We start from the raw sequence: 24,573 nt of genomic DNA on the forward strand, positions 1-24,573 counted from the left end.
ACCACAATTTTTATTTCATGATAACGATCAATGACAGGAGGTGACAGCGTGGACACCTTTTAATTCGCCCTTCTGTCACTGCTGGATCGTTTTACAGAATATTCTGCAGCTTGCTTACTATAAAGGTAACAGTTTCGCAGTTGTGTCTGGCTAATCACTTTTACACAAACAGCAAATGGCGTGTGTGTGTGAGAGAGGAGTGTGTGAGTGTGTGTGTGTGTGGACGCTATATTTATCTGATCCCCATGGGAAAGAGAAAGGAGGCTCTCTCTCCGCCTCAATTCACTTCCAGACACCGAAGAAGGTGCTGATGATGCAAAAGGCTTCTCCAATGTCACCGTGGCATTTCTACTGACTGAATTCATTATTATTATGGAGCTATTATTACCGCACTATTCATATTATTATTCAGATCAGCCGCAGTGTGTAACCGATATTGGTGTATATTGTGACATTAGCTTCTATTGCCAAATTATTATTACCGTTTTTGATTATTTTTCTATTTGAAGCATGCAGGGGAAATTATTATTATTTTTTAAAAAAGGTGATAGAAATGTACAAAGTGCATAATTTTCAATAGATTGTTGATAATTTCTGTCGCTGTATTTTCTTATAATTTAAAAAAAGAAACAGGGGTAATATTAAAAATGCATCACAAGCTGTAAGAAAATACAGAGAGGTCAGCTATGGGATGTTGCAGCTCTGTGAGAGTGTCTTTGGGGCTGCACGGATTCCTAAAGAAAGCACAAACAAGCGGTTGGTTAACACGCTTGCAGCTTCGGTTATTTTCACCTCTGATTTATAGATTTCTAGGACAGGTTCACATCCGGACCCACAAAGGGACCGTGAGGCTCTCATGCATGTCGGACAGGATCACAGTCTTCAGTGTCCTCGGTGTGTGATGTTCCAGCGGTGATGCTGCAGCCCGGAGACACCTCACAGGAGCCCGCGGCCGCTAGGGGGCGTTCACTGACACGTCGGGATTCTCATTAGCGAGAGTAGAAATCAAAGAAAGATTCAGTGCAATGCTGGAGGCTTAACCTTTGCCAAACAGCCCCTGAATCCTCTTAATTTTTTTAACACACTTTTCAGGTTGTGTATGATCCCAGAGTTAATCTGAATGCATATGTAGATTTTTTTGGTTAAAAAGGCAGAAGTAATTGAATGTCAAATTTACTTTATTTTTTGAGAGCCAAAAGGAATCAGCAATCACAGTGTACCCACAGCTTTATGCATTTGCAGCATGGTCAGATATGCTCAATATTTATGAGGGAAACTAACATTTCAGATTTTTATTTGGGTTCTAATTAAGGTTTCAGCTGCAGAAGGTGAGAAAATAGAAAGCCAAGATCCCCCCTGACATTAACTGGACAAAAACACTGAATTATTGTAAATTCCAGGCGTGATAAACTAAAACATGAACATACATATCTGATTTAGTGGAAGATCTAAAATCATATCATCACCGCAATTTGTTTAAATACACCAAAGCAGCCTGCATTGCGTGTTTTTAACTCATCTTTCTTTCTAGTATCGAAACCCAGCGCAGTTCGTAGCTGCTGTTGTGTGTGATTATGTCTCTAATAGAATTTCCTGACCGGAAGGAGACGCTCATTGAAGGGACCAACGGCCGCGCGCGCCCACACACAGACAGACGCACGCGATAACGAGCAGTGCAGCTGCACGTGCTTGTGCACAGGTGGACCAGAGTGTGAGTGCTGGTTCCCACAGCTCCTCCATGCATCCCATAATAGTCCCAACAACAGTCTGTGACACTAGAAATAAAGTTCACACTGTGTCTGACTTTGAAATAAAGCTTCAGTATGCAAACTGACCTACGTTAAATTAACATAACTGTCACTGCTGTGTGCCTATTTATGTGTAGGGTAGCTACTACCGTTCAAAAGATTGGGGTCACTTAGGAATGTCGCTATTTTTTGAAAGAAAAGCTTTTTTCAGTTAAGATTAAATTAATCAGGAATACAGTGTAGACATTGTTAATGTGGTAAATGACTATTCTAGCTGGAAATGTCTGATCTTTATTGGAATATCTCCATAGGAGTACAGAGGAACATTTCCAGCAACCATCACTCATGTGTTCTAATGCTGCATTGTGCTAGCTAATGGTGTTGAAAGGCTAATTGATGATTGGAAAACCCTTGTGCAATTATGCTAGCACACGAATAAAAGTGTGAGTGACCCCTAACTTTTCAACGGTAGATATAGTAGTTAACTAGTAGTTACATTGTTCCTTTGAATATGGAAATGTAAACCTTCAATTTACCCATATTTTTATTTTAATCAGCTGTATTTCCACTGCATGAAGCTGTGTTTATGTTGGATGGCCACAGTTGACCTCTTTTGGAAACCCAACTTGACAATTTGAGGGAGATCAATTTCATAATCATTTCCATTTCTTTTCTGTCCCTCCTTTATTCTAGCTTTATAATATTGTCTTTGTCATTTTGACTTCCGTGTATCAAACACAAATGGTGTGCTGTTCTCTGAGAATATTGTGAAATTTTTTTTAAAAAGCTAAAGAAAAAGGGTGTCAAGCATCACATTATCGCCCCCTGAATGCACAACAAAGAGTTCCTAAGTTAACAAAAGGCAAACATGTCACTGTCCAACCAGAAAAAGGGATGCTAACTTGATTAAGATGGAATATTAATAAGAGAAATGTAATCAATTAACCTTTTTTTTTAATTGGACCGGTATAGCCCCCAAAAGAAATGCACTGAACGGAGAGGAGGTGGAATTTTGCTTCACATTTTACAGGTTTACTTACTGCATTAAGTTTGGACACAGTCACACTCTGCATGGAGCTAAAATGGATGAAAAATAGAAGCGCATTTCAGCTGTTCTCACATAAACAACTCCACTGAATTAATGTAATCCATCAGGGCTCATAACGATTGCAACTCCAAGTGTTTAAACTCAAGCCCCTAATTGGTTTATGTGTCCAACTTAAAACACATTTAAATCAAAGCAGATGAAGAGTTTACATTCTGCAGTGTTTATGTGCAGCTGCTTAGAGTGCATGATAAATAGTAGCTGTCTGGACAGTGAAGTAGGAGTTGTAGCTTAAAAAATGTGAATAAAACGCATGCACAGACTGGGACCTTATATCAAATAACCAGTATAAAGATAGCTGGTTGGGATTGGTTTGTAAATCAACACATATAATAATGCATGAAGGACATCTCAGTTTGCCCACACGCTAAACACAAGCATCAATTTTACTACTGCAGGGTTTTAACTTCAAATTTAAATTAGTGACATTAGCTTGCAACTTTAATCCTTATCTCTATTAGAAAGCACTTTGGGTCAATGTTCTATATAAATAACAGTGATTTGACTCCACTGACCGGATAAAAATTCTCCTGGTTTGACCATCTGCAGTGAGGATTATCAGTGAATCTCATTAATTAATTTACGTTTTGGTCACCAAAAACCATCTAATGACTTTTGTATCACAAGAGTGGTTCAGTTGTCATGGAAAGGAAAATCTGTTAAGCCAAGACTTTGTCTAATCCTATTTCCAAAGTCAAGAATAACCTTCAAATTTTAAATACATTTAGTTTATATCTTCTCATTTTTTAAGTGTATTTCAGAGTTTTGTAAATCTATATGAGAAGGAATTGCTTGATGATGTAAAGTCAAACGTCTAGCCTCCACATTTTGCATATGAAGATAGATACACTTGCGGTAATATAGCAGTTGAGTCTCTGTTGGCTTGTCCAGTTTAAGATTTTACACATTTCGGTATAATATTTTCAAAAATAAGGAGTGAATTGTGATATTTGAACCAGAGAGCATGGTGAGTGCCGTTGAAGCACAATGGATCAGAACCGCATTCTACTTTGACACCAGATGCCTCCAAAATAGATTACCGTTTGGCTTTTCAGAGCCTCGGGCAGACCTGCGTGCATATGAACATTTACAATTAACTGAGATGCAATTAAGAATCGTCTTCTTCGTCTTCACAATTAATAACTCATACAAACTGCAGATTTTCAAAGTCATTCAAGGAGGAGAAAGCATATGTATTTAACAAAAGAGTTTGGAATTATAGATCTTGTTTCTCCTTATGTTAAGCATCAAACATGGCAGAAAACAGAAGAAAAGATGGAGTTGCCGTAGCAAACTTGACTGTAGCTATGATAGACTACAGTGACATTGGCAAGCAAGGCCCAGGCCTTCATAATAACTAGGTCATCCTCCACCACAAGCTATAGCCTTCTCCTGGGCGGAGATTACAGACAGTAAATGTAGGTACAGCAGTTACTGAATATTTAAAAAGGCATAGAGATGAAGCAATAAATGACAAAGTAAAGCTGGCGTGGCCGGGCATTAATAACTAATGGGTAGCAGTGAGTTATAGGCTGCTGCTGTTGTAATGAAAGTGTCATTGCAAATCAGCAGTTGTCCGAGGTTATTATTATTTATGCATAATTGATGCCAGAACCACAAGGAACACGTCTCACCCAACAAATCCCAACACCTTGGGAACAAAGATGATGGTGTCAACAGAAGAAAAGGTCACAGAGGAGAAAATGCCCCTAGGCTGAGATTTACATTGTGAGGGGAAGACAAGGGCGGACTTTTACAACCATACCCACATCTGTATACAGAAGGTTACAGCAAACTAGTTACACACGAGACTGCTGCCTGGACACTGATTAGTACATGCAGTGCTAGTAATGGCAAGTTGCTATAAGACGTACAGCTAAAATGACTGCAAACATTTCTGATTACTGGAACTGGCGGGAAGTTTCACTCTGTCATCAAACTCATGTGTCTGATTTGATCAGCTTTATCTGTCATTCATTTGGGCATCTCAGAAATGTTTCTCAGTTATATTTGCCCCTCTAACTGTTCAAGAGATGTTTATAACATACATAGATCTACAAGTAGAAATATAATGCTGTAGAAATTATAAGTCAAGTTTTTAATTGACTGATTCATAATCCTGACATGATAACAGAAGAAACAAAAAATTGGGAAAATTTACTAGTAACAATAAAGGAGGATAACTGTCTTGACAATGATTCTGTTTTGTTCCAGTCTGTATCAAGCCTGCAGCCAATTTTGCTATATAAAGTATATTTAGCAATGTTCATGTCAGCAGACAAAGTCAAAAAAAAAAAAATTTAAAAAAAAATTCTTACCACTAAATTCAATATTAAGTGTAAGAAAATGGGAAATGCGACAATACTGAAGCAATAGGGCTTTAATAATAGAAAATATCCATCAGTTCATCATAAATCTTAGCCCAATCAACGATGCGTTCATAGTAACAGGGAATTATGGAGAACCTCATCGTTCCACTTGATAATAGTTGCCACTCTAGATAGATAACAAATCAGATTACGGTGATAAACAGACATCTCTGACGTGATTCTTAAACTATCTCCTGGTCTATCCGCCACACAACAGCTTGATAACGTTTTTCTCGCTTTATCAATCGGACGATTGTTTGATTAACGCAAGAAGTTCCTTTTCTTCTCAGCCGTCGCAAACGCCTCATTCCTTCTCTGCGGCAACGTCAGACTCCAGTAACCAATGAGCAGTTGAAACGAAGCCTTGTGAATGACGTATACAGGAAATGTAAACAGATTTCAAAAGTGTTTGAATGAACCCATTTTTTCGGTTATTTTTCTGCCAAGATACATTTTTTACCGGTTAGAGTTATGCAGACGTGGAGTCTCGTATCGATTTGCGTTTTACTTGGCGTTGTAGTGAGATGGGGAGTGTCGTTAAATTCGTATTCAGGTAGGAAGTGTGGAGAGCTCAACGTTTACATGCTACACTGACCGTCTGCTGTGCTGCTGATTTTAGTGGAGTTCATTAGATTTACTATAAACTGGTGACAGAAAGTTGTTTTACACGTATCAGGGTGTTACGCTTTGCCGTTGGCATCCACTCACAGGTTTGAGAAGTTCTCTACGCGGCTCTCTTGCTGTGCTTGGGCTTCTTGGTGTCATTCTCTGATGTAGCTAGCTTCACATTCTTCAGACTGACAGCTGAATGTTTTTCCTCCAGGGGCGGGGAAACCTCCCATGTTTGGCGACTATGAAGCCCAAAGGCACTGGCAAGAAGTGACCTACAACCTCCCTCTTCAGGAATGGTCAGTCTGGAACGGTTCTTATTGTAGATCCCTGATCTGAGAAAACCACATAACTGAAAAGAATAGTAGTGCCTAATTCTACCCTCAAGTTCTCTGGCCCACATATTTAATCCTCATCAGTACACGTGACAAAGCCTACTTCATCCGTACACGATATAATCAATAATATATCAATAAAAGCAAAATGAGCAATAGAAGCTGTAGCATTTTGTGTGTACAAATGGGTAACAGATTAAAGGAAAAACCTGATCCGTACAGTGAGGGAATCTGGTGGCTCTGTTTTGTTTAGCAGTAATGCTTTGGATCCACTTACCACTTTTAGGGAAGCTTCACTGTAAAATAATACAAAGTAGTTCTGAGTGACCATTTGGGATGAATTGAAATATTATAAGAATAGCACTAAAGTCAAGTGCAATATCCAAATAGAAGGAGCTGCAATTTTTTTTCAATAAAGCTGAAATATGTCACATTATTACGTTGCGTTTTTATTCTCTAGACACAAGAAGCATACTTGTTTGGTTGAGACTGCAGCAAAAGTTACATCTCCATTATGATATATATATATATATATATATATATATATATATATATATATTAGTTGAAAAAAAAATACAAAAAAACACCAGTCCCTCTAAAATTGCTAATGATATTACAATATCTATCAAAATAATCCCAGTTTAGCATTAGTTATCACCTTCATTCTAGAATGAAACATTTCTAGCCTCATGAGGATGACAAGGTGACGATGCTGGGGTCACTGAATAGTTTGACAAAAAAAAAAAAATGCTACGGCCTTTTCAACCACCAGATATCAAACTAATTGATCACTAATGGGAGATTTTGGATTTTGATTCTTCACCATGATCAAAACACCAAGTGATAGCGTATCTTTTGTATGAATTTATCAGACACCACCACTGTTTTATAGTAAATATATGTAATATTTGTACTTCTCTAGGTACTTCAACACCACTGACAATGACTTGAACTACTGGGGTCTTGACTACCCTCCTCTCACTGCCTACCACAGCTGGATCTGTGCTTATGTGTGAGTTGTTTGATTATTTAGAGAAGATATTTTACATGGTGTGTCAGTATTTATGGGAAAGAGAAAGAGAGAGAACAAGAGCATAACCCAAAAGAAATGTTGTGGTTAGTTGTAGGGACCAATATGGTTTCTAATGAATGATACTGATCCCTTTTATTAGTAAGCAAGGAGACCGATAACTGATATTCTAAACCGATAAAGTGGTCTTGGGGTCAAAATTTAACACGCTCCTTCACAAAACTTTGTTCAAAATGCTTGTTAGTTGTTGTTTGTTTTCCATATATTTCATTGGAAGAGAACTTTAAAACACTTATCCTTCAGTGTTGATTGGCTATTTATCGTGATGTGCCAATGTTTTTAAAAAAGGATTTTATCAGGAGTTGGTTTTGAAAAATCAACAATACTAATAATTGGAAAAATACTGAAAATTGAATTTGATAAATGGCCAGGCCACTTGCGATTCAACCCCTAGATAGATCAGTATAAAAAGAGAGAGACGAGCAATAATAAGTCACTTTTAAAAATCAAGAGATTTTCCATGTTGTCATGTCAGTGTAAATATTGCATTACTATGCTGGTGTTTGATGTGAAAAAATGTATGTAAAAAATTGTAAATCACACGTGGTTCTCTGCAGAGCAAAGATAATAAACCCGGACTGGGTAGAGCTCCACAAGTCCAGAGGTTATGAAAGTCTGACGCACAAACTCTTCATGAGAACTACAGGTACAGTAACTGAGAGGAAAGTGAAAAACATCTACTTCAACCTTAAAATAACTAATTCACCTTTATAAAAATTACAGCAAGTCATTACTGCTGCTCCTTCTACTGCTGTGTATCATTAATTATAATACAAGTCACATGATTTGTTTCTTTTTTTTTCCTGTTTCAGTCTTGGTGGCAGATTTGTTGATATACATCCCTGCAGTGGTTTTCTACTGCTTATATCTAACTGATGGTTCCTCGAAGAAAAAGGTTAGAGACACGCTGAGCAGGACATCTAATAGTTTTCCACTAAAGACCCAGATCAGCTCTTTTTCTCTCAGTCTGAGAACCCACCCTTATTAAAACAGATTACAGCACTGGTCCACCAAATTGGAGAATTATGGAGTCATTATTGCAATATAATACGATAATATGATGTTATTACATTTCCAAGAAGTTATTACCTTTCAATGGGTCTACATACATTTACAGTGGAATCAATTTAGAGGGATCATTTCTAATGTTTTGACTGTGTCTTACATCATCAAGTAGTAAAACAAGATTTGCCTTTGAGAGGAAGAACCAGAACAGGGTATCCCAGCATGCAACGCCCTTTGTCATCTCATGAGTGATGAATTTTTAAAAATCTTTTTCTTCTCATCTCCTTTGATTATTTCAGTAATGTTTTTTTTTTTTTTTAAAATTTAATAAGCTATGCAAATATTTTGTGTTCTGGTATAGTTCTATATACAAACCATAACAGACCCTTTTCATAGCACTGGTTTTGACAGATCAAAGCAGGAAAAGCTTAGGTATAAATACAATTTTTAATAATAATGGCTATATTCCATTTACGTGGTCCAGTTTCAGGGTTTAATATTACACGCACTGGCACTTACTGAAACATAGATGACATTCGTACTCCATATTTGCTATTCATGCTGTGACAAGTTCAAATTTCTGCTGTGGCAAAGTTTTTTCCTTTTTCCCCTCCAGGTGTCCACTCTGTTGTGCTTTCTACTTTACCCAGGACTAATTCTCATTGACTATGGCCATTTCCAGTATCCTTTACATGAAGGTACATTTCATCTTTTATGGTATTGTATTTATGCATTATCTAATACTTGCCTACAAAGTTGCAGGCTGATTTTAGAGGGTTTTCAAAACTGTTGTTTTTCAGACACTATTGAACTCAACAATGAAAGAAGTGAAGCTGTATACACTAAGCACGTGAACTGAACTGACCCTGATCAGCTGATGTTTGCTAGATTGCTTGTCCTATATCAGCAGCATGGCGCTGTTTATGTACACAAAAACAAACCTGACCTCTCTAGTGCGGTATTAACCTTAACAGTATCAGGTACAATGGAGTGAGCCTGGGATTTGCGCTGTGGGGGGTTCTGGCTCTGGGTCTGGGCTGGGATGTCTCAGGCTCCATGGCCTTCTCGCTGGCACTCAACTACAAACAGATGGAGCTGTACCACGCTCTGCCCTTCTTCTGTTACCTGCTGGGAAAGTGCATCAAAGCCGGCCCGATGGGTCGAGGGTGAGTTTGATTGCTTTTGTTTTTTTTGCATTGTCTCTCTCTTCCTACCATGTGTTTGATTGTTTGCCATGAAACGTAGCCCAGACATTCCTGTCGCTCTCTGGATGGATTGTTATAACTTTGGTGGTTTCTCTTTAATCTGGTCTCATGATTCGGCCAAAGGTTATAAGAGTTCACTTCATCTGTACTTAGCGTTTAGATCTAATGATTAAATATTGGAAGGGAATATGCAAAACTGAGATGGTGTAAATAATGAACGTTACTTACAAAACATCAGTGAGGATATTAGCCCGCTCAAAGCACAGCCTCACAGAGCTACTAGCACAGCTGCAGACCCTCGTCCTTAAATCCTTAGGAGCATGCAGTTATGTAGATGGACAGTGCTCTGCTTCAGTTCCTAGATCTCTGAAACAATCAGCAAACCGACAGCATAAAAGTCCATGATTTAGCCACAGATGAAACAGTGTGTCCAAAGAACGAATAATCCAGGAGATGTCAAAACACAAGAGGAGAGCAATTGAAGGGATTTCTTTCAGTCACTAGAGTTTAATACTAAATGTACCAAACCAAGCACCAGCTAAGAAACTCCAAAAATGACTGGATTTATATTAGTGTGTGTGTGTGAAATCATGATTATTTAACAGTTACACTGTTTTGTCACTGTACATAGAACTGAATGCGCCCACACTAGACAGCAGTGTGTATGAGAGTCGTGTCCTCAGGAGAGTCACAGTGTGACTGAGGTAATCAGATTGGATGCTGTTACTAGTGTGTCCAGTGTCTGTTTATCTAGTAACAATGTACCAAGGGCATTTAGTAGCAAATGGAGAGCTGGATTAGAAGGCCCGGGGGGAAGATATGTCCAGATGACACTCTCGCCATGCCCAAACTCCTCAGCTATGCCTGTGTGTGCAACTTAACCAGCAGCTTCACAGTTACAGCTGACAAGATAGCCTGACCTACACTGAAGACTTTCAGCTGATGCATGGCTTTCACTGCATTCCTCAGCACAGGGGTCAAATCCCAAATTTAGGACTTGCAGACAGTATGTGCTAATTGTTTGAGGAATCTGAGTAGACACAGACATACCCAAGCTACATGAGAATGTCAATGTTTTTATTTTGGGAAGGCGTGCAAAATAGTTCTGTGAGAAACTGCTAATTTATTCTATTCTTTATGGTGTGTCTTTGCCTCAGATATTATGCTTGTCTCTCCCGATGTAGGCTTTTCCTGCTAGTGAGAATTGCTGCAACAGTGTTGGCGACTTTTGCCCTCTGCTGGTTGCCCTTCCTGTCTGACCCCAGCCAGGCCTTGCAGGTGGTCAGGAGGATCTTTCCCGTGGCTCGTGGTCTGTTTGAGGTACTGTGCAGCTTGTTAAATCAAAACTCAGCCTTAAAACCACATCTGAGAAGCTTAATCTCCCCCTGAGACCAACTCTTCATCTACACAGGTCACATGCACATGTCCTGTTTTCAGTGAAGTCTTTGTTGCCCTTGCAGCGCTGCAGATGGCTTCACCCTTAAGAATGTGTAGCTTAAGGAAATTAGAGAAATTTATGAATAAATGTGACTGTCATCAGAGTAATCTGTTATAGTGGCACCCAAACAAACAACCACTATCACAGAAATGAAAATAATTTTGACACTAAAACTAAGTGATCTTTGAATGGCTTCTTAGAGAAATAATATTCATATTATTCTATTTTTGTTATGATACCAGCTAAAAAAGAGTTGCTGTTACATGTCTGGTAACCCCAAAGCAAGTTGGGCATCAGCATCATCAGATCTTCTTGACATTGCTTTGTAGCTGCCCTTTTGGCATGGAAGACTATGAGACACTGAAAAAATAAATTGAACAAACAACTGATCCTGAAAATCTGCTTTCTACTTATCTATCAAAATTAGGGAATATTAGAGGAAGGAGCAAAAATGGTAAGGGTGATGTGCTTTTCTTTTGGCATTCTGAGAGGGCTGGGGAAAGTGTTGAATTTTACTGAAGTTAAAGTACAAAAGCATCACCTTTTAAAGCTAAAGTTCTCATTGTGCAGAAATGTCATGTATGTGTCAAGGTAACACCCATATGAATTATAAGAGAGACCTTTATTAATACCATGGTGGGGAAATTTGCAGTGTTAGAGTAGCAAAGAGAATCCAAGTGACATGGGCAAAAACTAAAAATAAATTAAGTTACATGAAGGACCCAAGGTTTCCCAGCAGAGCACTGACCTCACCTGTCAGTGGTTTTAACTGTCTAAGTGGAGATGGGATGTATTTCCACCAGTCTATCATGTTTATCAAAAATATATTAATTTGAGATAATATAAAATAATATTACAGCTTGTTCCTGGATTAAAGTGAAGGTTCAAACAAGATATTAGTAATATTGGGTGATCAGTGCTTCTATAAACGTCATACAGAGCCTGTGTGGACTCCTCGTCCCCTCCACACTGTTCCATACCCTCAGCATGGTGAATACCCTTCCACCCTCCAGTGCTTAGCCGGTTGGAAACGGATACCCTGCAGGATCAAAGAAAACAGTGGAATAAAATGGTCAAAGGTCAGGAGATCGGTTTCACTCTATCTCTGGGAGGTGTCGGGGTTCAGGATGTACAGGAGGAGGATATAGATAAATCTCACTAATTTATGGCTGAGTTGTTTTCAGCACTTCAGTGTTCAGCCGTGTTCTAGACTCATAGACTGATGAGTGGGGCCAACCCTACACCTACAGGCGTATCAGAGCACATCCGACAACTGCTGCGGACTGCATCTTTGGAAAACAGACACATCAGTGTATGTTTGACTGTTGTACAAGAACACACACACACACACACACACATACATATTTGTGTTCTGTGGTCAGTCAGTTATAGCATGATCATTGGAATATGATATTAATTAAAAAAAGAAAGTGATGATAGCGAACAAGAGTACTTGAAACACTTACGCCGTCGCAGTGTTGAAAGCTGTCATGGAAGAAGCAGAGATAAAGTAACTGTGTGTTTTCGTGCTCGCATGTGTGACTGACAGCTCCGAGGCCAAGCTTTGCAGCTCTCGTTTCTGAAACCCCCATAACCCCCCTCTCGTCCCGGTCCCCGAGGTGGCACCCACCACAAGGATGTGAGAAGTAATTGAAAATTCTGCCAGGGGAGCAGGCGGCAGCGTCCACCGCGGCAGTATTTGTTCAACGAAATGATTCAAACATAATACACAGGGTGTGAGAGACACTATACTCCCGTGAGACGACAGCATGAGAGGCCAGCGGGCCGAGTCGTCCTGAACTAATTGTGAAATTGTGCACGTAAGCAGACACTTCGGACAAGGAGACAGGGGTGAGAAGGGGTGGTGGGGAAGACGAGGCCCGGTGACTGGTGGTCCTGGCGGCTACTGGGAGGGAGCAGTTGTAAGTTTACCCACTGAGCTGCATTCTGGCGTCTCACGTTCCTGCCTGCTCACAAAAATGGCACCAAATGCTTCTCACTGTGAAATTCCATGCTAGCTTATAGGTGAAGGAGCCGCGCTGCTCCCACCCCCTTACATTTGCCGATGGGGACCTCTCTCCCCTCCCCAGTGTGTTCATGTGTTGCCTTCAGGCGGCGTCCAGGAACATTCCCGTAGTGGTTATTTGGAGCAAGGGAAGCAGAGAGGAAAGCGAGGGATGGGGCTGAGATAAGACAACGCTGGACGGCCTGGTGCTGCTGACTAGGCTGCCGTTAAGATCCACACAGCTGTGCACTGAGCAGCTGTAGCATAGAGAAAGAGAGTCGGCCAGAAATAGATTTTCTAGATAGGGTCACACTAAAACCATCCAGAGTGGAATCATAAAGCTGATCTAGACGTGCCGTCTGTGGTTGTGTGATATCATGATGCATGCTGGTGGCTTTGGCTTCAAAGACAGTGATCCCTACGCCACTGCTTCAGCACTCAAATCAGCTGAATCACTAACAAAGCCCTCCACAACTGATCTCAGCTTACTTTTCAGTTGGTGTTAAGTTTGAAACATCTTATATACACTACAGTTCAAGGGTTTGGGGTCACACAGACAATTTTATGTTTTCCATGAAAACTCACTTTTATTTATATGCTAGCATAATTGCACAAGGGTTATCTATTCACCTGTTAGCCTTTCAACACCATCAGCTAACACAATGTAGCATTAGAACACAGGAGTGTTGGTTGCTGGAAATGTTCCTCTGTACCCCTTTGGAGATATTCTATTAAAAATCAGCAGTTTCCAGCTAGAATAGTCATTTACCACATTAACAATGTCTAGACTGTGTTTATGATTCATTTAATGTTATCCTTAAAAAACACTTTTCTTTCAAAACATAAGGACATTTCTAAGTGACCCCAAACTTTTGAACTGTACCGTATATCATATATACATTTCATGTAATCTACAAACATTAAAAACTAGTTTTTGCAGGTTATTTTCTTAACTATATAGAACTGACAGACATAAAAAAGCTGCTTTATTGAACAGTAAATTTAAATGATCACCATTTTCATAATTGATTATGATTACTTATTTTTGTCATTTTAGTCAAGCAAAAATACCAAACATTCTGTGTATTTAGCTTCTCAAATTTAAAACTTTACATCTACATTTTTCACTGCAATTTACAAGTAATTTGAAGATGGGAAATTGTCATTTTTCCCTTAACAATTTCTAACATTTTTATAAACAGCTAATCGGGAAAGAAGAGATAGATTATTTAACTAACTAATGTTAGTCACAGTCCCAGCTTTCAGAAAATGTAATTTAAATAAAATGTTTTTGTGCAACAGCCCAATAAATCTAATTATAAAGATAAATTTTTCAGCATATTGACATTATGTATTGTTGTGAGTCGGTTTACCGGTGCTCTGTGGTTGGTCTGTATCTGCTGGTTATGCAGAAACGTCTCTGGTTTGACACTTAACCTTTTGTCTCCAAGTTTACCAATAAGTCTCATGCTTTTTCTGACATGAGAGTAAATTTATGATGGAGGGTTACGTTGAAATGTCAATCTGGAATCCCTTGAAGGAATTTTTATTGCACTTTCAGAAAATAAGCACTTACAGCAATGCCACCTATTTACTTTCTCTTCAAACTGGGATTCAAGGCATATGTTGAATTAGAGTTTTGTGTTTTATTCTGATGTCATTTCTCATTTAAACAAGTGGTGTGTGTTGCTCTGTAGGATAAGGTGGCCAACACATGGTGCAGCCTCAACACCCTGATAAAGATCAGATCCATAATGTCGGGTGACTCTCAGCTCTACCTCAGGTAATCCCTCTGTCTGTTTAACAAGTTTCCTTTTATTCCCCTCTACCTTTCATTCATTTGCTGTGTCATCCTATCTTTTTTGCACTCCGTCCCTCTGGACTCTTTTTACACTTTTCATTTCCTGGGAAAGCCGAGCTTGCCCTTGGGCATAAAGATTGTGATCCAGTTAGTTAAAATCAGATCATCCCCGAAGGAAACATCTCATGAGGAACTTCTGAACATGAAATGCGTTGTTTTTAGAAAAAGTGGTGACAAGACAATTGCCTGAGGAATACTAAAGGCTGTGGTACACGCAGAGATGAAAGCAGCCTAAATCACTTTGACAGCAATATTTCCTTTTCCAAAATGTTGTGGATCATGTGCTTTATAAGATAATGTAATACTACAAAGTGGGTGAGAGAGAGACAAATTTCAGATTCTCCACAGAGATCCCCATGGATTAAAAGTTATTTTGACCAGAAGCTGAGGTCCTGGGCACACGCAGTCAGAAAACCTTGATGCAACAGTTGTATCATGGTGGAGCCCGCTTAAATAACCCAGCACGCTAAATTTAGGAGTCCTGTGTTCGCAGCATGGACACGTTTCTGCCAGACTGCTAAGTCCGGGGATCAAGTTGGACTTCTTTTACTGTAGTGCATTTCAAACAAATGAAAAACACTCTTGTCTTTTTGGCGCAGGGAGTGGATTGCTAAATGCTCTGGTGTGGGTGTACTGTGTACATAAAATGAATCAGCTGTGAAAAGTGATCCATGTCCTTCCGGACCGCAAAACCCTGCCCTGCACATAACACAGGCATGGCACGCTCGCTTTCATACACACTAAGTACCCACTTACTGGCCCTTCATTACTACTATCTATCTTTCTGCCTCTTTATCCGGCTATCTGTCTTTATCTACTTGCATTCACTGCTCTCTGTCATTTCTATGATTTGTAGCACAGAGACATTGTTGTCCTCACACCTCCAACCGACTCGCTGCCCGACCTCTCGGTACATTTAGACACATTCACTCTAACACATAGTCGGTCTCTTCCGGAGCCTCCAACACCAGCAGGTGACAATTGAAAGGTTAAACTAATGCCTGGTAACCCTAAGAAGGGTCTATTATTTAGTCAGTACCCATACAGCTGACGTCTTAATTGCAGATCAGTGGGTGTCTAAAAAGAGCGACACAGTTGAATCCAGATTTAGTATATTGATTGTCTCCACTTGACATCAAAATCAATTAGTTCCACTGCAATCATGTGCAAATGGAATTAATGTATACTGCCTCCAATGTACAGCTGGTGTTGTCCACTATGTTTTCTACTGTTAATATTTTTCCTGCATTGATATAATCTCCCATTTTGTTTTTTAGTTTAGCCTGCACTCTCCTGGCAGTTCTACCTTCCTGTTTCCGACTGCTGACAAAACCTACTTTCTGGCACTTCAAACTGGCTCTGGTGAGTGTTTTTGGAATCTGATATGAAAAATACTGAGCCAAATGTACTGGCACTCCTGCCAGACCTGAGATTCAACCAGACATGATTGCTTAAAAATATAATATAAAAAAACTGAGAACATAATGTGTAGTGATGTGACCACGTATGATGTTTCCATTCATGCACTAACTCCCTTCCTTCCCCTTTTTAAAAGAGAAAGCTCATAACCTCAATATCATTTTTAGGTCAATTCATCTCTGGCATTTTTCCTCTTCTCTTATCAAGTCCACGAGAAGTCCATTCTGTTGGCTGCCTTGTAAGTACAGAGAAGATAATTGTAACTTCTTGAGGTTTGTCTCGCTGGATGACAAATGTAAATGGTGCTTTCGCTGTCTTGTAGTGATATGTGAAATATTCATGAGTATAGATTTAATTTCTACTCACAGAGGAGCCATTCGCCTCATCCGCACTACAAATCTGAGGGTATGTCTCGCAGATTATTAATGATTTGAACACATATGCACTTTGTAAAACTGACGTCATCCTCCCGCTGCACTCCCAGAGGTGCAAAAGTGTCTAAGTGTGGACTTGCTAACAGAGAGGTTTTTCACCTCTGTCATCACACTCACAGACACAAAGACAGCTTCCATTGTCCTGGTATGTTCTGCGGTTGGGTGACATTTAACTGTGTAAATACAACACTCGTACAAGCGCACATGAAAATGCATGTGTGTGGCTCATTATCGCTTACCCCCATATGTATAAAGCTGTAGGTAAGGAGTGAAGCCTGGGATAGATTTGACAGCGAGGGATTTGGTTCCTAGATCTGGGCTCATCTATTAATCTAGATTAGGGTAGATTGTTGCTTTATTAACTATTGAGTTATATCTCCCACCTGTCCCCCTGAATCAATCAGTAATGCATGTCCAGGGATTAGGAAAGAATGGCAGGCGGCAGCTCGGGGTGTTGTTTGCGCAGGATCAATTATTGGGCTGTAACAGGATCGCCAAAGAGCACTGACTGTAATTATGGGCTCAGGGACCGATGGAAAGTGCCCCCCTCGGAGCAGAGTGTACGACCAGCACCAGTGCAGAAAACCAGGTTCAATTAACAATAAGGCCTTCTATGCACAGATGCACGCAGACGCATACATATTAGAACAAGTTATGAGTCATAAACTTACAACTTGTCCTTGGCAAAACATTTGCAGGATTTCATTACTGAAATTGACAAGTATAATTTGTAAGATTAACAGTTTCATACATGTATGTGTACACTAATATAAAATGCTGACTGCCTTGTGAGCAACTGTCAATAATGGATTTATGTGGATGTCCCATCAGATGAGTAGCTTTAATATTTTACACGCATGATATCAGTTCACATCCATCTCTGACCAAATATAGCTTGACTTCCTCTCTTAATGTAAAATCACTGCAGAGTGTGTTTAACAGTGATTAAATACAACTTTGTTCTTTTCTAGGCCCGTCTGCCTCCTGCTGAACGACCTCCCCTTGATAGCCATTTGGTTCCTGCAGGCCTCCACATTTAGGTAAGAAGGAAAGACTAGATACAGCCATTAACCAAACATGATAGGTAGAGAAATAAAAGCTGCATATCTGTTTTTACTGTTGTTTTTGCCAGAGGCCCCATTCACTTTTCAGTGCTGAATCAAATTTTTGTGCGTTTGGGATTCATTCACATGAAAACTTTTTGTACTGTTGCCATGCAAGGAAGCAATGCACAGTCATTCTGGGTCCTAACTGTTCATAAAAGGAATTAGTGGTGATGCTTTTAGACCTAACTGTAGTTCAAGCATTATTTCAGTTGTAAAGCGAGGAATGTTCTTTAAGAATAGAGCTGGTAGTTTAAAAGTGAAGGGAAAACAAACAAAAACTGTCCCTAGTGTATCCAAGGTACTCTGATTTTAAATATAAAGATCTTTAATGATAACATGCACTCTTTGGACCGCTTACTATAACTAAGGAGTGCCAAAAATGTTCAAGTTGACGTCATTCTCAGGTCAGTTTTAGCATTTTGTTTCAATTAAAAAAAATCTCTTTCTGCCTTAAAATAGCTTGAATGTAACTCCACACTGTTCGATGTTTCCTTCGAATGTGCGGATCAACAAAGTCCCCGCCTCTCTCTACATCCAACCATGATGCATTCATAGACAATCAAATGCATCGTTTGTCATTTCAGAACACAGCTTTTACCACTGTTGGCTTACATGTTCGTGTATGAGCAGTCACTTATGGCAGTTAATGCTAACAAAATAACTACATAATGGCTTTATAGCTGACAGTACTGAGTCAGTTTGCTCACTGTATGGCTTTTCTCTACGGGTCCCTTGTGGCCACAGTCTTCTGCGTAAGTTGTGAAGTCTCACTTTAAGATAATGATAGATGTGTGGGATGTCCTGGTGGCTAAGCTGGCAAATACATAAAGCATTCCACTGTCACATGTCGCCTCACTTTATTTCGCATTTTATTCCTCTCGCTACAGTCGACTGTTAAATGAGAGCTAAATGATATGCGCTGTGTTTTGAGCTGACTACCATGAATGGAAAAGACAAGTAGTGCTGCAAATGCTCCATCTAACTTTCACCAGCTGTTGTTAAATTCTTCCGGCAGCACTAATTGTTGTGCGTGTGGTTTAGTATAAGGATATCTGGGGATTACGAGGCATAGTCCGCATGCCTGCTGTCTAAGTGTGTTGTGTAGGGACAGGAGGTCATTCTGTAGCTGCTTCCCAGTACAGTCTGCCGTGGACTTTCACATTATCTGCATCCTCGGCAGGCTCTGTCATTTTAAAAAAATACATCTTTTGTTAGCATAATTGGCTGAATGAATGCTCAAGCACGGCCATTTTAAGAGGACTGAATGCAGCCAGTCTGTTTAAATCGAGGAAGTATGTATTTCGAAAATGTTGAACATTCATCTGCTGAATGGGTCTTTTTTTGTGGGAGTAAAAATCTGAATGAGCAGTTTGTTGGGAGTGGATAGGTTTTTATAAGCTGGGGTGACGCGCGATTTACTATGAGTCAACTGTTGTTCTTGCCCCTCTGCTAAACTAAGACGAGCTCTGCATGAATGTCACAGCCATCTCTCCCCAGGGGACAAAATGCTGTTACAGGCCTGCAGGATAAAAGCAGTGTGGTTTACCATTGCCCTTCTCTACAAACACGACACTGAACTTAATGATCTGCTGTTAGACATGTATCAGCATGTATTATGTGCGTACTGTCCATCACAGGTGGGATTTCTTGACACTATATGGCCTCAATATGCACAAACATGTCTATTAATAACAGTGTGTGTTAAACCTCTAGCTGGATATTGTATGAAAAAGTATGCAGAATACTACATCTTTATTTGATTATAACTCAGTTTGGAGCTATTCTACATCACTCCAGACAAAAGATCTCAGCTAAACAGGCCTGAATTCTTAACTGTAAATGCCCCATTGTTTTTGCCCTTGTCCGTCTGTGCAGCATGCTGCCTCTGTTTCTGAAGGACGGCCTGCTGGTGCCCTACGTTGTGACCTCCTTGGCCTTCCTCTTCTTTAGCCTCTATCTATTGTCTGCACTGGATCACTGCTCAGAGGACGAGCTGAGAATGGGAGCCTACAACAAGCTGCTTGTCTTTCTACCCAAACTGGACCTGGCCTGTATAGTGAGATGGAAGGTCGGTGTGCCGGTAATAACTAACAGTGTAGTATGAACTGATTTACTGATTTGCAGGTTTAAAAAGCAAAATCCATGCATGCAGTGTTGAAACCAGAATTAGTTTGGTTGTTAAGTCGCTTCACTATTACACACTTTTGACTACAAACTAAATTTAAAATGTCCCAGTGACCTGTTGCTGTATATACAGTAAAGAAATATAAAAATATATTAATTATATACAAAAATACTCAGCTCTGCCACAACGTTGAAACCATATGACCAATACTATGTACCTCTCTTTTCAGTATTTCCACTTTTTCATGCTAATTGATACTTTGATTCTACTATATATATTTCACAGGACTGAACAGTTTTTTATCCTAGTCACTACTTGCTTTGATGCATGATTTGCGTAAAATATGATGCATTGTCATAAATTTAAACATAAAAAGCAATATAAAGAATTAATCCCATATATTTTTTTTATTCTAAAGTGGCAATGAGTTTGTAAATATGACTGTGATTTCACAGTTGGTGCTGTTCCAGAAAAATGTATCTACATGCAGGTGACGTCTATCATTATGCTTGTAGTTGGGTGCCAATAAAAGTTAGTGATAGCAGGTCATAACCATTACCTTCGACCTTTACCACAAATAGTAATTGCAATACTGTACATAGAGCTGATAAAAATAGTTTAAAAACCCTCTGTGCATCTTGTTTTGGTTAAGTTTAAAGTATGGTTTATCTTATGATTAGCTAAGAAATATGCTTCGGGGATAAAAAATAAACCAAACAAAAGGTATTTTTGCGTGATTGAATAAAGTTCATGTCTGCTCTTGTACATGGGGGTTGAGGGAGGAGGATGTACAGCTGATGCACTTGTAATAAGAAGGGTGCTGATTTCACGATCCCAGGTGGCCTGTATTTTGAAAGTGGCACTAGACCTAAATTGCAAGCGTGTGAGAAGATATACCCAACTGTATAAATAAATATCATGTGCTGCTGTAAGCTGTGTAAGCTGTCCGGGGATGAACGCCGCTGCCAGCCAAAGAATTATTTATCACTTATTTAAGTTTCCACAGCGTCTGAAGTGGCTTCACCGCCAGCCCCTTAGCGACAGGGGCACCGGTAGGGTGTCAGAGATTAAGAGAAGGTGTCTTTTTATAGCGCATGTCATTAACACAGGTTTGCCTAGATATATTTATTTACACAAGCAGCATAAATAGCGAGCCCCGATGATGGCGATAAGGTTTCATGGGTTTTGGGTGGAGGGGCGGGTGTGGGCATGAGGTGTTTCCTCCATCTTACTCACACTTTTCTGTCTGGGTCATAAAGCCCGAATAGACACATGAGTGATCTTCGTCTCCTCATCACGTCTGTTTATAAGTCTGCAACTAGATAAAACGTGTTTACACAGGCCTCACAATTAAAATCAGCTGTAATATAATGATAAAAGCCTTGGTCTTTTCTTTATAGCACCATTCAAATAAGCAATTTGATGTCCATCATTCAGTGATAAGTGATAAATACTCAAAGTGATTCGATTTTAAATTACAGTGTTCATTAGTTTGATATTATGGTTACAATAAAATTAAGCAAAAAGCCAACAGTTTGTTCACAGCCTGAGGTGCCCAGCCTTGTCACTGTTTCACTAGAAGACGTTTGTGATACAAAATATGAATTTAAAATCATTTTGGCAAAGGGTTGTTGACATAAAGAGCTGTCGTTGTCTTTTGTTGAGAGCAGTGAGCGGTTTTTCAGTCATGCGCTATCAGGGCACTTTTTGAACTTGAATAATAGGAAGGCATCCAACTATATAGACCTCTTTGCTTTATCTTGGAAAAAAAGATAATACAGAATGTTTTGAAAAATAATCTTAACCAAGGGTCCACTGACTTTTTCCAGAGGTTTCAGTCACACATCAAAGTTTGTATGAACCCTCATGGAGATGTAATCTTTCACCAGAGGGAGGACGATTAAGATCTTTCTCCTACTTGTGAGAGACCCTCCAGTGAAAATCAAGTGTTAAACCTTGTTAGCATGTCCATGGTGAATTTAATATGGTAGTAGAAAACATCATGAGTGAAATATGTGGTCAACATGATGGCTTAGCATTTCTACTTTGAAACTACAGTGGAGGGGCTGCACAGTGGCTTGGTGGTTAGTACTTTCACCTTGTCCTGGTTCATGTCCCGGCATTCCCAGAATCTTCCTGCATGGAGTTGCATGGAGTATATGTTCTCTCTCCTTTTGCATGCGTGGGTTTTCTCCGGGTTCTCCGGCTTCCTCCCACAATCCAAAAGCATGCTGAGGTTAACTGGTAACTCTAAATTGTCCGTAGGTGTGAATGCGAGTGTGATTGTTTTTCTATATGTGTAGCCCTGTGATGGACTGGTGACCTGTCCAGGGTGTCTCCTGCCTTCGTCCTAAGTCAGCTGGCATAGACTGAAGCCCCTGCGACCTTAATGAAGATTAAGCAGTGTATAGATGATTGATGGATGGATGGATGGATGGATGGAACTACAGTGGACTGATAATAAAATCTCAGATTTATACTTCCATGGTTTCAAACATAAAGCTGTGGAATCAGTTCTGTCAACTTGCAGGGTGTCACTTTCTGTATCATTGTTCTTTTTGAGAATCGGGTTTCTGGCTGAATTATTTAAATATTACAACTTACATTGTGTAGCATTGGGCAGTTTTACAGTGTCTAAGCAGAATTGTAGGTGAGCTGGTCTGCTGAGCTGCAGTGAGTGTGCCACTTTAAGGATGATCGTCATGAAAAAACTTCTAAATATGTCCTTTTGATACACTGAGATAGGTTATTAGGGTTTAATAAATAAAAATCAAAGGTCATTTGATGACAACTAAGCAGTCTAACAAACATTGGCCAACAAAGACTATGAGATGTAGCTGAAAGTTCTGGCTACTAAGCAGACCTTGAGTTGAGCTAATTTCATTTCACCAACATGAGATTCTTCATCTGTTTTTTACGTAGCTCTAAAGCAGCACCTGACCTTGGCTATTTTTCCACAACTCAGTCCCTTATATTAAGAATTCTGCATTTTACGTGATGGCTTGTCTCTTTTAGAATTAACTGACAACCTCACTGTCTTTATCTATTCCAGTTCTACGTCAGTGTTGCAGTCATGGCTGTCTTGAGCATCGTCAGCGTCGCTCTGGTCCCTCCACCACATCTACCTGACTTGTTCCCCGTCTTGGTGTCTACCACTGCCTTCCTTCACTTCTTTGGAACATTTGTGTATTTCAACGTTGTTCAGTTCAGCGAGCCACCCAGCAGAAAGAGCCAGAAGAAGAGCAACTAATTGATGCCAAAGGTGGAGGATTTGAGCTAAGTTTATTCTGCTCAAGTCAGTGTTACACACTGGGATATATGTGTTCTGAATGTGCATGAGGCCTTTCACCCATGCTATTATATACCAAATGCAAAATAGCAGAAATGCTTATGAAGGTATGTTGTTGGTTAGAAAATGACTGTACCTCGCAGTGCCCTTTTAGAGGAATTCTGATATCAAATGAAAGGAAACGGTTCGTGTATTTTTTACAGTTTAACTACTCTTGTGCAGTTCCAAGATGAATCTTCTCTGTTATCAAAGTTCAGTCATTCAGTCTGTTTTCACTAAATGTGCCTCAAATCATTCATAATGAACTCGTCTTTTTGTATTGTATTTGCTTGGACCATTGATACTTAAACAGCACTATTGCGGGCTAATCGTCCAGGTACACATAGATGAGGATAAGAATTTGAATAGAATTTGGATAGCTCTGTATCTGCATGCTCAAACTACAGGAGGTGGCCACAATAATAAGAACACCCTGTGTAATGTTGAGTTACTGTAGGGACCAGATGAATTGAATTAATTTGGTAGTAACTGTTAAAAGTCATGTCGGTGTTGGGTTTAATCATATTCTGAGGTGTTTGTCTTATTTTGTCCACCCCCTGCGTATCCTCAGGGGATTCTGACTAAACACACAGCTGATGTACTTAACTCAGGCCTAGCAGTGTTGATCAATATGTATTCATGTTCACTGTTTTTGTTCTACTGTACATTTCTACCCATCATTAAAGTTATTTTGTACAAACTTATTTTTTTGTGAAAGTAAATCAAATTTCTGAGTGTCCTAAAGTGAACATCCGTTTTATTGCCACATTGTTCAATGATCTGATTCAAAGCAGCTTCATATAAACTGTCTACATTAACCAAGCAGTTTGCTAAATCACCCCTAAAGGTCTGGCAGAGACAGAGCCAATAATTGGACAGAAATTATATCTTTCCAAGCTTTTACTCAACATCATTAAATATTCATTACAAGTCCTTGATACTACAAGGGTCCAGCACAAAAGACCTGTACATTTAAAACAAAGCCAGTGACGTGAGAGGCCTTAAAAATAGATGATGGAAGGTGACATATCTGAACATAATGCTATAAAGTTGAAATACCACAGAAAAAGGTACAAGCAATTTCTTTCTCCAATCTCTCTGCGAGTTAATGACAGGCATAAAAAAATCCATTACAACTATAAATGTTATCAGGTCAGCGAGGGTTTCCTGTGCATCTGAGGCTCAGGGCCGGCAGCCAGTAATGGGCTGAAGGGAAAAATAGGAGCCCAAGATCTGAGTTAACTCTTAATGCAGTGGACATGAACACAAGGGGCCAATTAGAGGTTGTGTGAAAGGCGTTGGCTTGCTCTTCTATTATACATGTTTATTACACATCACGACAGTTCATCTGAAAAGATGTGAAGGAACGTAACAATTCACTTTTCCAATGG

The 24,573-nt window shown here is 39.6% G+C and overlaps 1 protein-coding gene and 1 long non-coding RNA gene across 3 annotated transcripts in view; one reads left to right on the top strand and one right to left on the bottom strand.

Moving 5' to 3' along the window:
- The first annotated feature begins 5,571 nt into the window (after positions 1-5,571).
- alg6 (ALG6 alpha-1,3-glucosyltransferase) lies at positions 5,572-23,886 on the top strand. Its single transcript, XM_022206611.2, has 14 exons — positions 5,572-5,775; positions 6,046-6,130; positions 7,089-7,178; positions 7,814-7,902; positions 8,069-8,151; positions 8,878-8,942; positions 9,242-9,427; positions 10,651-10,786; positions 14,607-14,692; positions 16,048-16,132; positions 16,357-16,427; positions 17,595-17,663; positions 19,605-19,797; positions 22,907-23,886. The coding sequence occupies exons 1-14, from the start codon at positions 5,694-5,696 to the stop codon at positions 23,102-23,104; spliced, it is 1,518 nt and encodes a 505-aa protein (XP_022062303.2). The 5' UTR covers positions 5,572-5,693; the 3' UTR covers positions 23,105-23,886.
- The window catches only part of LOC110959669 (uncharacterized), a 41,367-nt gene continuing 28,607 nt past the window's right edge, over positions 11,814-24,573 (bottom strand). For both annotated transcript variants that reach the window (XR_002596243.2, XR_007941307.1), the window contains exon 5: positions 11,814-11,943. This is a non-coding gene — a long non-coding RNA (uncharacterized LOC110959669). The remainder of the gene's footprint in view (positions 11,944-24,573) is intronic.

Source organism: Acanthochromis polyacanthus, chromosome 4 (assembly GCF_021347895.1).
Source record: "Acanthochromis polyacanthus isolate Apoly-LR-REF ecotype Palm Island chromosome 4, KAUST_Apoly_ChrSc, whole genome shotgun sequence".
NCBI lineage: Eukaryota > Metazoa > Chordata > Actinopteri > Pomacentridae > Acanthochromis > Acanthochromis polyacanthus.

Bases quoted from the DNA above. Each gene is read 5' to 3' on its own strand.
- alg6 (XM_022206611.2), top strand. From the start codon at position 5,694: ATGCAGACGTGGAGTCTCGTATCGATTTGCGTTTTACTTGGCGTTGTA. The intron at 6,131-7,088 runs GTCAGTCTGGAA...GTACTTCTCTAG, and splicing joins AACCTCCCTCTTCAGGAATG to GTACTTCAACACCACTGACA. The intron at 8,152-8,877 runs GTTAGAGACACG...TTTCCCCTCCAG, and splicing joins ATGGTTCCTCGAAGAAAAAG to GTGTCCACTCTGTTGTGCTT.